General features: G+C 58.0%; 1 protein-coding gene across 1 annotated transcript in view; it reads left to right on the top strand.

Annotated features, from left to right (window-relative positions):
- SORCS2 (sortilin related VPS10 domain containing receptor 2) overlaps window positions 1-13,823 on the top strand; it is a 451,696-nt gene that overhangs the window by 399,806 nt on the left and 38,067 nt on the right. Inside the window, exons 9-10 of the mRNA XM_045881528.3 lie at window positions 3,982-4,161; window positions 8,767-8,913. Of these exons, the coding sequence (XP_045737484.2) occupies window positions 3,982-4,161; window positions 8,767-8,913 (327 nt within the window). The remainder of the gene's footprint in view (window positions 1-3,981; window positions 4,162-8,766; window positions 8,914-13,823) is intronic.

Raw genomic sequence — 13,823 nt, 5'->3', positions numbered from 1 at the left:
GATCGTACATTTGCGCGTGGGCCCTAAGTGCGCTCGCCTGGGGCGGAGCCTGGGACCCAGTGACAGGCAGCTGGAGACAATGGGCGAGCTGGGCTGCTCTTGGGAGCACTCCCCCGCACCCCTGGAGACCATATATCATCTTGCTGAGCACTTTGTCCAACCACACAGCAGGTCTGCTTCCTCTCCACCAAGTTCAGGGGAGCGGCCAGACTGCAGTGTTTCCCACCAACAACTGTAGAACTGGCTAGTTGAATTTCCCAATCAGATTTTGCTGTTCTTCGGTGAATTTAAATATTTGTGTAGCTTGGCACCTCCCACCTCGCCACTGGCACGTTAGAACAGATGGGTGTCAACAGAGCTTTGCCCAATTTCATGTTGGATCCATTCTTTCAACATTCCTTCTACTTCAAAAGGCATGATTCATACCATTCTACTGTTTTAACTCACCTGTCTGTGGAAACTAGAGTAGGTGAACAGGTTTTATTATATTTGCCAGCATCCTTTGCTTGAATTACTTACTTGTAATGATTTTTAAAAAAAAAAAACCACCTTCCTTAACAGAGAAAAAAATTGGCAAAGCTATAAACAGACAAAAGGAAAAAAATCCAAATAACCATCAATTATATGAAACCATTCATACACATAAAGTAAATGCAAATTTACTTTCAAGTAAAATATTCCTTTATTTGTAATAACCTTTATACAATAAAATGAAACCCATAAAACATAAGAATGAAGGAGGAAGGGGCGCCTGGGTGGCTCAGTCAGTTGAGGGTCTGACTCTTGGCATCGGCTCGGGTCGTGGTCTCATGGGTTGTGGGATTGGGCCCTGTACTGGGCTTCCCACTCAGCAGGGAGTATGCTTGGGGCATTCTCTCTCCCTCTGCCCCTCCCTATGGGCATGCTCTCTCGCTCTCGCTCTTAAATAAATAAATCTTTAAAAAAAAAGAATGAAGGAGGATGGGACGGCACGGATGGTGGTAGAGCGTGCCAGCCCCCCCCATCTTCTCGCTTAGGCAACAGTTGCTTCTGCAGAATCAGTCCAAATCACCTGTTTTAGAACTCTGGAGTCTATTCAAGGGCTTGCAGCCTCCAGGGGAAGGTTTGGACAGTAAATCAAGGTTGATTTCCACAATTTTAGCTCTTCCCATGATAGCCCCAGCACGCGCCCCCCTCACCCCCCCTGCCCCAGCCTTGTGGCAGACAGCTGTGCTCATGGGCCCAGAGCAGCTTGCAAATCACTTGCAGGAGCCAGGGTGGCTACGGGGACCTTTTTCTCTGAATACTGGGGATCTGCACTGGGGGTAGATTGCTGCTTCTGCTCATGACGGTACAGACATCCTGGTGGACAGCCATTGCTCCAGCCAGCACCAGCCGAAGCAGTTTCTGAGGGATTTAAAGGACCAGAGCCTGCTTCCACCCCCCCACCCCCTTGGACATTTAGGGACTATGACATTCAAAGGCAACCAGTCGTATGTTCAAATTTAGAAAAGTCACCATGCATGCCCAGGGAAAAGCTCAGGCTCACTTGAGTTTCTACCTCAGACTGATCCCTGGTACAGAAACAAAAAACAACACACCCTGGGGAAGGGAGAGAACCAGATTTCCAGAGTTACCACATAATTAGATTACAGTGTCCACTTTTCAACAACAACAACAAATTACAAGGCATAAAAAGAAAATATGATCCAATCAAAGGAGAAAAAGCGACAGAAACTATCCTTGAAAAGACCAGATGGTGAACCTACCAGACAAAGACTTTAATACGACTCTCCTAAAGATGCTCAGAGAGCTAAAGCAAACTGTGAAGCAAGTCAAGATAACAAGGTACAAATGACCAAAATAGAAGTAGCCAAGACATAGATTGAAAACATAAAAAAGAACCCAAAATAAATTCTGTAGCTAAAACAAACAATAATCGAAATGCAAAATTCCCTGGGTGGATTGAAAAGCAGGTTTGAACAGACAGAAGAAGGACTCGGAGAACTTGAAGGTGGGACCATTGATGTTAAGGAGTCAGAGGGACAGAAAGCCAAAGGGATTGAAGAAGAGTGAGCACCATCTGACGGGCCAGCGGGCCAGCAGCAAGTGAACGAACACATGCATTGTGGGCATCCCAGGAAAGGAGAGAGAGATGGGGGCAGGGGGATTGTTTAAAGAAGCAATGAGGTGGCTCAGTTGGTTAAGCATACGACTCTTGATTTTGGCTCCGGTCATGATCTCATGGGTCGTGTGATCCAGCCCTGTGTCAGGCTCTGCACCCAGCACAGAGTCTACATGAGTTTCCCTCTTCCTTTCCCCTCTCTCCCTCTCTCTCAAATAAATAAATAAAATCTTTTTAAAAAAAGAAGCAATGGCCCAAACTCTCCCAAATTAATGAAACACATGAATATAAATGTCTAAAAAAGCCTGATGACCTCCAAGTAGTGAAACACAATGAGTTGCACACCAAGATGCATTGTAATCAAACCACTGAAAGAGAGAAAGAATCTTGAAAACAGCAATACAGAAGCAGCTTGTCACATACGAGGATCCTCGATGAGGTAACCAGCATATGAATCACACTTGGGCAAAGGCCCCAAGGTACACATTTTTAAATGTTAGTATCAGGTCTCTCTAGGGACGGCATTGCTGGCTACTTGTAGCTGGACCTGAACAGTCTTTCCTGGTGACAAGCTTCTTGGTTCCAGTCACTTCTGCATGTTAGATTTAAGTCTATAGACAAAGGGCCCCAGCTCGTGCTGCCAGGGGCTGCCCTGATTGGGAGGTGCATGGTCGGGGCTTCACAACACTGTATCCCTCTTCTGCAAGGCCCCTTCTTTTGTCCGTATAACACAGGGGAGGGGCGGGGAGGGCAGGGCGGGGGGGCATCAGCACTGCGTCCCACCCAGGCAGCCAGTCCTTCCCTCTGCTGGAGGCCACGCCCCCCTGGACAGAATAGAGACTTGGTGTGTTATTAGAGAAACAGGCTCACCTGTCCACCCATGCCCTACTACCAGGTGGGAAGACATAGGGAGAAGCATCCCCCCAAAGTGCAGCAGCCCTGCACGGGGCGGGGCCTGAGGGGACCACCTCTCCTCTGCAGGTGTTGGCTGGCGTGACCCGGCCTCATGCGTCCATCCTCAGCGCCTGTGTCTTGGCAGCTGTCTTGCCAGCAGGGCAATAAAAGTTTCGGGGTGATAGAAGGGAAGTCATAGACGCTGGAGAGGAAAAGCTTGTTACGGCTTTGAAATGGGCGTGTTCACGGGCCTCCCACACAGCACTGGGCGCTGGCTGGGAGAGAAAACGAAAACGGAGCAAGGATGGCCCTGGGTTCCTTTTTCTTCCTTTTTATGTGATTAGGTTTTGTTCTGTTTCTGATGGTAAAATCTGGAACCAAGCCCCGAGTCTTGAGAGGACTGCCAAGTGCCTTAATCCAGTCCTCCCTCCCCCAGGGTATGTTCCCAAGGGCAGAACCCGCCTGTGGTCCCTGCTGAGTCCCAGTGCCTGGTACACAGTAGGTCCCTAATGAATGCATGCTGCGTGAATGAACCCAGAGATGACTGACCTGATCCTCAGGATGGGCCTGCAGGGGAGGCCCGTCCCCTGCCTCCCAGAGGCGACCGCTGGGGGTGCATGGAGGAAGAAGTCCTCCGCACATGCAGGGACAGACAGGCAGATAGCCTGACGTGGGGCTGGGAGGCGGAGGCCTCAGTGTGCCCCGCTCCGTGCCTGGGCCATCCCTCCCACAACCCTGTACCACCTGCAGAGGACCAGATCGTCATCCCCATGTTGGAGGTGGGAAAACGAGAGGTAAAGGGACGTGTCCCGGGTCACAAGGCTGAGGCAGAATCAGGATGAAACTCTAGGTCAGCCTGACTCCCAGGGAGCCGGGACCAGCCCCCCGCCAGACCTAAGCCCTGCCCCATCCCATCGGGGCTCCGTCTCCCACCCCCGCCCCCAGCCCACCCCTGACGCTGCGCTCTCCCCGCGTGTCCGCAGGACCTGCAGATCATCAGCACGGACGGGAACCAAGTGTTCGTGGCCATGCGGGAGTGGTACCAGACGGACACCTACAACCTGTATCAGTCGGACCCACGCGGCGTGCACTACGTGCTGGTGCTGGAGGACGTGCGCAGCTCCCGGCAGGCGGAGGAGAGCGTGCTCATCGACATTCTCGAGGTGGGGCGCCAGGGAGAGATCGGGGGCCGCGGCCCGCCGGTGCCAGGCGTCGGGTGTGGGGCCAGGCCTCACCCTGTCCTGGCTCTCTCCTCTCCCCTCCTCCCTTCTCCCCCGGCCCCCCACTCATCCCTAGCCCTCTCTCTCAGGTCTGTGACTGTTTCGGGAAAGCACCGCGTATTTGAGGCTTTGAAGGCTGAGAGGGTACTGTGTAGATGCTCTCAGAGCAAGAGAGAAAACTTCGTCCTTTTGATGAAATTCCAAATTTAATATTGGAGTGTGATTTCTCTGTGATACAGAGCTACCACAGAGAAGGATGAGAGTCTTTGGGGAGTACTATTTTGCTGATTCGGGGACCCGTGTTAGCGGTCCTCACGGTAGACACGATCGCGGGCCACCATCTGGAAAGCCGTTCCTGGCTCGCGCTCCGAGGCACGAAAGCGGGCACGGTGGGGTTTGGCCTGAGGGACAGAGGCGGCGGCTCCGAGCACCCTGCCTCTCCGCCTCTCCCCCTGCACTCGTCCCTGCCTCAGCTGTCTCCTGCGGAAGCCTGCACTTGCTCTCCTCAGACGCGAGGGCCTGATCGGAGGCTCAGAACCGGGGCTCCTGACTCCCAGGCCAGGTGCCCCCGCGCACCGTCTCGCTCTGTACTTGGATTCCACGGACATCCATGACCCTGGGCCCTGCCTGGACTGGGTTCCCATGGTCACCACCTCTGTTCCGGTCCACGCCAGAGCCAGGGAGGGGCCGCTCAGCCCATTTCCAGGTCAGGAGCCTGAAGCTCAGAGAAGGTGAGCAACCTGCCTGGACAGACGCAGGAAACCAAGCAAGGAAACCAGAACCAGCCCAGGCCTGTCCGCCCTGGGCTTGGCTCCAGACTTTTAGCCAGCACTCCCCCGCTCTGTCCTTCACCTTTACGCTCTCTCCTCATGCCTTGCCTTCGGGGAGCCCCCGCCCGTGGGAACATCAGCAAGTGCCCTAATTGCAGTAAGTGCTGGGGTGTCTGTGGGTGCGACCAGAGCCTGGGGCAGACAGCTGTGTTCACCAGCGTGGGAGGCAGCCTCCCGGAGAGACCTGGGGATCCAGCCTTCACCTCTGAGCTGCTAATGAGCAGCAAGGAACCATTTTCCCCAAGAAAGTAATGGATGAGATCACTTGTTCACAACGAGAGCCCATTGGTCAGTGCTCACTTCCCCGCTGGAGGACCCAGAGGAACACGGCCGGTGGCCCCCTGCCATTTGCTGGAGGTGGCCTCATCCTGCCTGAGGAAGCCCCACACCCCGGGCCCTGTTCTGCACAATCTCCAGGGGGGCCACTGGGCCCGTCCCAGGCCCGGCTCTGAAAGGTGTCGGCTACTGCACCACAAGCCGCTGGGGACAGGGCGCAAGTGACAGTGGCCCAGGAGGGGTGACCAGGACGAGGGGGCCGCACACAGGGGCCTGTGGTGCTTGGACCGCACACCAGGCTCCGGGCCCCTCCCTAGGGACGGGGTGTGTGGGGGGAGTAGCCCGCCCCTCCCAGAGCTGCCGGCCTCCGTGAGAAGACCAGCTCCCAACAGTCGCTCTGATCCCGTGTGCCAGCACCCAGCGGCGGTCGCCCAGCCCAGGGTGGGAGTCAGGGAGTGCTTCCTGGAGGAGGGGGTGCAGACCGAGTTGAGGCGGAGCAGAAATCAGCCAGCTGGGGAACCAGGGAACATCTGTGGACAACGACCACGAAGTGAGAGGACGTGAGGAACCAGAGGAGGTTCACAGTGGCCAGGAGCAAAGGTGACGCCTGCCGCCCACCTGCTGGGTGTCCTCACAGGGGACATCTCTTCTCTGAAATCCAGCTCACAGGGGTCACGGGTGGTGCTTACAAGCACAACTCTGGAGCCGCACTGCCTGTGTTCAAATCCCAGTTCTGGTATGTGTTTACTGTGTGACCTTAGGCAGGTTACTTAACTTCTCTGTGCTTCCGTTTCCCCACTGAGAAATGGGGATGGCAGTACTACTTTCCTCATAGGATTGCTGTGCAGTTTCAAGGACATAGTCCTCCTTAAACACGGAGACCAGCGTTTGGTGCCAAGTCAGCACTCAGCGAGCTCTCCACTGCTCACCCGGTTCCTGGGGATTAGCGCTAATGCACAGGAAGGACCTGGCCCAGAATCGAGCTTGTGAGGTCCCACACACGAGCCAGTTGTTGTCATGGTTATTGTTCTTCCTATGGCGTGTCCAGCAGCCGTCCCAGGCAGATACTGCCCCAGAAGGCCTGGACTTTCACATGCCCCTGAGCTAGGACCTCAGCACGGTGCACCCCGGGTTCAGGGAGGACAGCAACCCTTTCCTGAGTGCCTCCGTGCTGGAACTTGGGTTAGGAATGGGGGTTCAGGGGATCCCAGTCTTGCCCCTGCCCATGAAGGGCCCTGGCCACAGTTTGGAAGGCAGCCATTGTCGTGGCCTGAATGGGGACCCCCCAAAATATATGGCCATATCCGTCCCTGGAACCTGTGACCATGACCTTATCTGGAAAAAAGGTCTTTGTGGCGCTCATTAAGTGAAGGACCTTGTGATGAGACCATGCCGGATTGTCCAGCTGGGCCCCAGATCTAATGACAAGTGTCCTTCGGGGTCAGAAGAGGAGATGCAGGGACGTGAAGACGGGGGCGAGGTTGGAGAGCCACGGACACAAGCCCGGGGCCCCTGGAGCCACCAGAAGCTGGAAGGACAAGGGAGGGTCCTCCCCGGGGACTCTGGAGCGAGCGCAGCTCTGCCTACACCTCCGTTTTGGACTTCCGGCCTCCAGACTGTGGGAGAGGAGATTTCCGGCTGGCCCCCCGGTTTGTGGTGCTTTGTTACTGCAGCCGCGGGAGTGAACACCGCCCTGAAGATCGGGGCTGTGGGTGAGCACGCTGAGGCTGCGGGCTGGTGCACCTCGGCTCAGAGCCTGCGGAGGGCACAGCCCGCACCTGTCATCTGCTGGTGCCCAGACGTGGGGGTCCGTGCTCTTGGCTGCTGGGTGTTCATGGAGACCAGCGGGATAGGAAGTCGCCACTGCAGAATGAAGCAAGCCCGCGCTGGGCAAATGCGCATCCGGCCTGCCCTGAGCATGTCGGGGAGGCCCCTCGAGCCAGCGCTGGGCCCCAGGGGAGCAGGAGGCAGAGCGACGTCACCATGTGTGGGGGAAGGGGCCGTGGTCCTCCACGCCCCGGGCCGTCACCGCGGGGGGACCAGCCCCAGCTTCGTCGGTGGACCGGGCGCTGGACACCCTTCCCACCCAGAGCGGCAGCCTGCACAGACGTGCGTGGCACGGGGCAGTTAGGGTTGACAGAGCCCTCTGTGATCACGGGGGTCCCTGAAAGGGGGGCAGACAGGGAGGGTCAGAGAGACACGTGTGATCATGGGCCGCAGGCCAGAGAGACGCCGCCCCACCGGCTTCGGCGGTAGAGCTGGGGCCTCCAGAAGCTGGGAGAGGCCCGGACAGGATTCTCGATTCTCACCTGGAGCCCCCAGGATGAGCCAGCCCTGCGACCCCGGGGACACCCGTACGGGACTTCTGACCTCCAGAACTGTAACTGTGTTACTCTGTTACGGCAGCTGCAGGAGGCGCGTCCACCCTCCACTCGTCCATCTTTCCTTCCATCGCCGCGCTCTCCCCACATGGCGGGGGGGTGGGGGGGTGGGGAGGGTGGCACGTGGCAGGCCTGTGTGCTGAGCGTGGGGAGGGCCTGCCCCAGGCGTTGGGGGGAGCTCGTAGGTGGCCCGCCACAGAGAAGGCGCTCGGGAACCGTGCATCGTGACCTTGATGTAAGCAGATTCCTCGGCCTGGGACCTTGGGTAAATTCCGTGGCTCCTGGAGGCTCCGCTTTCTCGGGCTCACCTTGAGAAGCAGTGACATGCTGCCCACGGAGGGGCACACGGGAGGCCACGCGGACGGGTCTCGGTAGCTGTGGCCCCGAGGCCCCTGTGTGTTCATAAGGAACTTGCGGGGAGAGGCCGCCTCTGTGGCATCAGGAGGCTGACCTCCGGGCATTTGCTGATATTTGACCTTTGTCATGGGCCCGCTCAGTAGCCGGCTGTTGGCTGTGTTTGGGTCACTGCGCGGGCACTTGGGAAACTCTGAGAAAGGGGACAAGGTGAACCTGAGTCCCTGGCTGAGGCGGGGCTGTGGTAAGCACCCACCCTGTGTCCTCACTACCTGGTATTTCCACATGGGGGGCTGAGCTGAGCGAGTCTGGAGGGGAGTCCAGAGCAATGACCCAGGCCCTGTGGGTACCGTGGAGGGGGGCAAGGGCTCTGAATCGGGAGCTCTGGGGTGGAGACGGGGTGACCGTGACACACAGGCCTGGTGCGACCAGGGCTCTGCTCACTGTCTGATGGCCAGTGTCTGGGCCTGGGAAGACAGCTCCATGTCATGTGAGCACCCAGGCTTTGGGGGCCACAGTCAGGGATCCCTTGACCCCCGAGCCCCATGCACCTCCAGAGTGTTCAGTCAGCCTCAGCTCTGGGGCTCTTGCCAGCATGAAACACGGCCCTGCGGGCAGAGTGCTGAGCAAGCGGCTGGCACATGGATACTCCGTCGTCAGAGGGCTCCAGGCACGTGTTTACGACACTTCTTGTATTGCTGTCCCAGGTCCGAGGGGTGAAAGGAGTCTTCCTGGCGAACCAAAAAATCAATGGGAAGGTAGTGACACTTATAACCTACAATAAGGGCCGTGACTGGGCTCACCTGAGGCCGCCGAGCACGGACATGAATGGAAAACCCACCAACTGTGAGCCGGTAAGTGCCTCTCCTATCCCACACCTTCCCTGGGGTGGCTCAGGTAGGGACGTCTGAGAAGGGCCATCTGAGAGCCAGGGGCCACAGACATCTCTGGGCATGGCAGAGAGGCTCCCGTGAAACCCCTTGCTTTACGGAAGGGTTACCTGGAGGTCAGAGAGGGAAAGTGCATCAGTCAGCATGGGTCACAACGTTGCTGCGTAACAAACTGCCACCAACAGTCCCACATTCTCCAGATCTGGGCTGGGCTCATCACAAATGTGGGTGTTGGCTGATGTCGGAGGGGGTCTGCTCCCTGTATCAGGCCTCCTCCTCCTCCTCCTGGGACCAGCCCTGGCTCCCTGTCATGGTGATGGCTGAGGCGCCAGAGGGTGAGCAGAAGCAGGCAAGCACACGGCAAGCCTGTTACACCTGCTAAATCCATGGGCCCGCATGGAGGGAAGTGCATGCTGCCTCTGTGTGTGTGGTGTGAGGACTGGGATAAGCGGCCAGGCTGGACCACAGCCCAGATGTCCTGAGCTCTAGGCCGGTCCCGCTATCCCCGGGGTCCTCTCACATGAACAACCGTGTAGGCTGCCCTAGTACGTTGACTGCCCTGGGGGGCTTGGCCCCCGGGAGGTGTGGATGGCAGGCAGGCCCATGTCTGTGAGGATGACAAGATGAAGCACTAAGGAGCCCTGGCTTGAGGCAGGCTGCTCAGTGCCCTGCAGACCCACCTCTCCTTGCTCCACGGAGAGCTCACCACCAGCACCAGCACCTGGCCTTCCCTAGCAGGGGGCTGCTCCAAGTGGGATGGGGTGGCGTCCGGAGTTAGAGCTGCACAGAGCAAGCAGGCAGGGCAGGGCACGTCCCTTCCCGTTTGGACTGCCCCCCTTCTTATGTTGTCCAGTGGCCTGGAATGCCTTTTCCTTTTTCTTCATCCATCAAACTCCTATTGACGCCTGAAAACCTTGCCCAGATACCCCTCCTCTGAGAAGCCTCCACTGGGCATACTTGCTTCTCTGTTTTCCACTGGCCTTGACTGTAAGTCCCTGCAGGTAGGGACCACGTTCTGGGGATGACCTGAGCCCATCCATAGCTCTGTCCCTCTGCAATACAGAAAGAAGGACAGTGTCTGTTTTACAGGGATATTCGTCCAACGAAGATATATGGGTAGCTACTATGTGTGAGGCGCTGTTCTGGGTGTTTGGAATACATCAACACACCTAACCTTGCCCTCCCGGGATCCTGCCTGGATCTCTCTGCAGGGCCTCTGAATATGGTAGGCCCCTGGCCCACCGGCCACGGTGTGGAAATGATCCAGGAAGAATCTGTGCCTCCCTCTTCCTCGGGGACGCTGACCCCCAAGAGCCCTCCCTAGGGCAGCAGCCCCAGCCTGGCAGGGATGGCCCTTGCTCGGTGAGCCCAGGCCTGGGCTGCCCCTCACCCCCCACCCAGAGGCCCGTGCCCAGCCTGGGTGCGATGCCCTCCCACCGAGACCCATGGGGGGGGGGGCGGGGAGTAACACCTGTCGACCTGCGGGAAGAAGTAATTTCCTGACGCTGTACAAAGTCTTCGGAGAACGGGAGTGCTGTGAAGGGCTCCTTTTTGTATCATCATCAGCAAAGTTAAGCCATATTAATCTGTCAAAGCAAGTTTTTTGCTAAGAATAGATTCTTGTCTGCAATTATGCAGCTCAGTGAGGAGATACCGTTCGTGAGATTCATGTCCTCGCTTTAAAATGACACAAGTGGGAGCAGGCTGGTGGCGTGTGTGGCCCCAGGAGCCCGCGGAGAGCCCGGTGACCTCCAGGCGAGAGAGAGCGAGGTCCAGGCCTGGCCACTCACCTGGGTCTCTTGTCTGCATCCTTCACTCGGCCGCACGTCCTCTGCACGAACAGAGGGCTCACTTCTCCTCGAAAAAGGGGTTCCCGCTTATTGCAGAATATGGAAATGTATAGCCAGGGAGAGAAGGTACAGCCATCCCCGGGTCACCCAGAAATAACAGTAATCGGGCATATTCCTGACAATCTTTAGCTTCCGTGCAGTGGAAGAGTCATCACGGGGACCCCAACGCACGTGTGATGTGTCTTCTTTCTCTTAACTCCGGGTCTTTTCTCAACTCTGGCTCTCCGCTGGGGCAGATTTCCTTCCGAGAATGGGGACTGGGGACGTAGATGAGTGTCGGGATCAGATCTGTTTAGGGAGGATAAATCCTCTTTGGAAGTGGTTTGAATTTGTTTATGTCTTAATTCAGAATGAAAACCCATCCACTCTGCAGCCCTTCTCAGACCCGGGCTGTGTCAGGAAGGGGCCAAGAAGGGGGTGCTGGGAGTGTTGTGCGCCTCCCCTGCATGGCCCGCCTCGCACCCCCACAAGCCCTGCAGGGCCCCGGGCTCACCCCTCTTAGGACAGGATGTTCAGCTGTGACACCAGCTTCCCCTTGGAGGCTCCCGCCCCGGCCCCTCTCTGACAGCCCTGGCCCTGACTGCAGGGGGCCTGAGTGCCCTGGGCTCGGCCCCCCCAGTTCTGCCTCACCCTGCCCACCCAGCCCTCCATCAGCTCAGCCCACATGTGGCTGGTGGGCGATCATAAGGCCTGTGTCGAGCTGTCAGACTCCAGCAGAGCACCCCAGCAGCTCTAGGACCCCCGGGAAGACACTTGTCAGTAGGCCCTCCGTGGTTCCAAAGGGGACCCCAGCTCTGCTCGCACCTGCCAGGATCCTATGGGTCACAGCTGAGCGCACAGAACCCTGAGGAGGTTCCACCTCTGGCCCAGACAAATAGCTGGCAGCCGGGACAGCCTCCAGCAGCCGGGGAGGGGGAGGCGGCCAGGTTCTACGAGGCAGGACACTCTGCGGCGCTCGGCTCACTGCCCACACAGTGGTACCGTATGCACAGCGCATCAGGGGACATGGAAAGCCTGGTGGCAGCCCAGGGAGGCCAGCCCGGGAGTGCAGGCTGCTCCAGGCCCCACCTGGCCCACCAGGAAACCAGGGGCAGCGAAGCAGGGATGTGCCACCTCCCCTCTCTGCCTCATCCCTGGTGAGGCTCCTTTTTCTTCTGACTTAGAGCTCCCTTGTACCCCCGGGAGCCAGCCCTGCCCACAGAGGTCATGGGTGCCGGGGTACCCCTCCCCGGGAGCCGGCTGTGCCCACAGAGGTCATAGAAATCTCCCTGCCCCTTAGTGTCTGATCACAGGGCGGGGACGGGGAGAGAACGGAATGGTCTCACCAAAGATACTAACTCACCAATCTGCTTTTCAGTCATAAAAAGTCCGGAGAAAACCCCAACAGGCAAAGTCTTACCCCATGGGTTTGTGGGGAGGGTTTGTCCTGTTGGATCCAAGTGCTCCTGGACTGGGCGCAGGGCTCTCCTCCGCTGACTCAGTGACTCTGCGCTCAGCTGCAGCAGGGGATCCCCTACCCCACGCCCAGCCACCCATGACCCCCCACCCCACGACTCCCCACCCTACGACCCCACCCCACACCCAGTCACCCCACGATCCCCACCCCATGACCCCTACTCTGCAGCTCCCCACTCCATACCCCCACTCTACACCCCCCACCGCACAACCCCATGCTCTCCACCCCACACCCAGCCACCCCACGCCACCACCCTGCGTCTACCCACCTCACGCCGCCCCACCCCACGCCCCCACCCCATGATCCTCAACACCACGCCCAGCCACCCCACACCTCCCCACACCACAACCCTGTACCCCACGACCCCCCACCCCACGCCCAGCCCCTAGCCTGCACTAGTTGGCTTCCTGTCTCTGCAGAGACTGGACCAGGCCCCGGGGCTGCCACCTGGTGCCCCCTGACCTGGGCCGACGTCCAGTTTACTGAACGGTTTCACTTGTCCCTTAGGATCATCTAAAATGTGCTCCGTCCATGGGCCCGAAGAAAGTGCCATGAAACATAAAAGGAGGAGCAGCTGCATCTCTCAGATAGACGTCAGCAGATGGTAGAACGTGGTCCTGACAGTGGGGTCTGCAGGGTCGCTCCCACACCCTGGGAGGCGTGCGCGGCAGGCACCGCTGCCTTGATATCACCATGAGGAGACCGAGGCCCAGAGGTGTCCATAAAATTAGTGGCGTCTCCCAAGTTAAAAGCGGGCTCTCTGGGGGCTCGGTGCCACGGTAATTCTAAACTGGAGATTTTTCCAGGAAATAAAAAAGAGGGCCAAAGAAACTAATCCTTTTCTTATAAGTAAGCCGTTAAGCAAAACCTTGTCTGGGGTTGGGCTGGACCCCGATGTTCTCTCCAAAAGCTGTGCTGTGTTAATCCAGTAATACTGTGAAGTGGAGAAAGAAACAGAGACTCAGAGACGCTAAGCACTTTTTCCAGAGTCACACAGCTTTCGGGGGATATAAGGATTCAAACCCCAGCCCTCTCTATGGCCCCACATATTCCAGGCCCCCAGATGGGGGCCTCCGGAAAGGCTGATCCCAGAGTTGTTAACCAAGACCCCCTCTGAGGTCTGGTGTGTGGCGGGGTCTCTGGTGGTCCTCCTGCTCCCTTTCCGGTGTTACTGAGGTGGGCTTGGCCAGTCAGAACCCCAGACCCCACCTCCCAGGCTCACGTCCCCGAAGGACGAAAGAAGCAGCAGGTGCTGCGGTGCTCTGTGCGGGCAGCCCTGGGCATGGTTGACAGGTCCCTGCCCCGTGCAGCCTCCAGTGCCCCCAAGGTGCTGTGTGGAGGCCTGGGACCTGGTCCCATGGTTCTGTAGTCTGTCATGGGGGTGTCAGAGGGTGCAGGCAAGATTGCGACCTCGAGCCCCTGAGGTCTGGGGACACTCGGGGAGGCCACAGTTCACAGGACACGTCCTTCTCAGCTCATCTGTCCTCCCTGGACCCCCAGTCCCACCTGGGGGTGAGCTGGGGTGTGGGCAGCCAGGAGGAGATGGGGGGGGGAGGGGGTATGTTCCT

Source organism: Mirounga angustirostris, unplaced genomic scaffold (genome assembly GCF_029215605.1).
Source record: "Mirounga angustirostris isolate CCGP_5_RB_7025 unplaced genomic scaffold, mMirAng1.0.hap1 SCAF_2, whole genome shotgun sequence".
Lineage (NCBI taxonomy): Eukaryota > Metazoa > Chordata > Mammalia > Carnivora > Phocidae > Mirounga > Mirounga angustirostris.
Note: the sequence above shows the minus strand (reverse complement) of the source record. Positions and strands in the feature narration are given on the sequence as shown.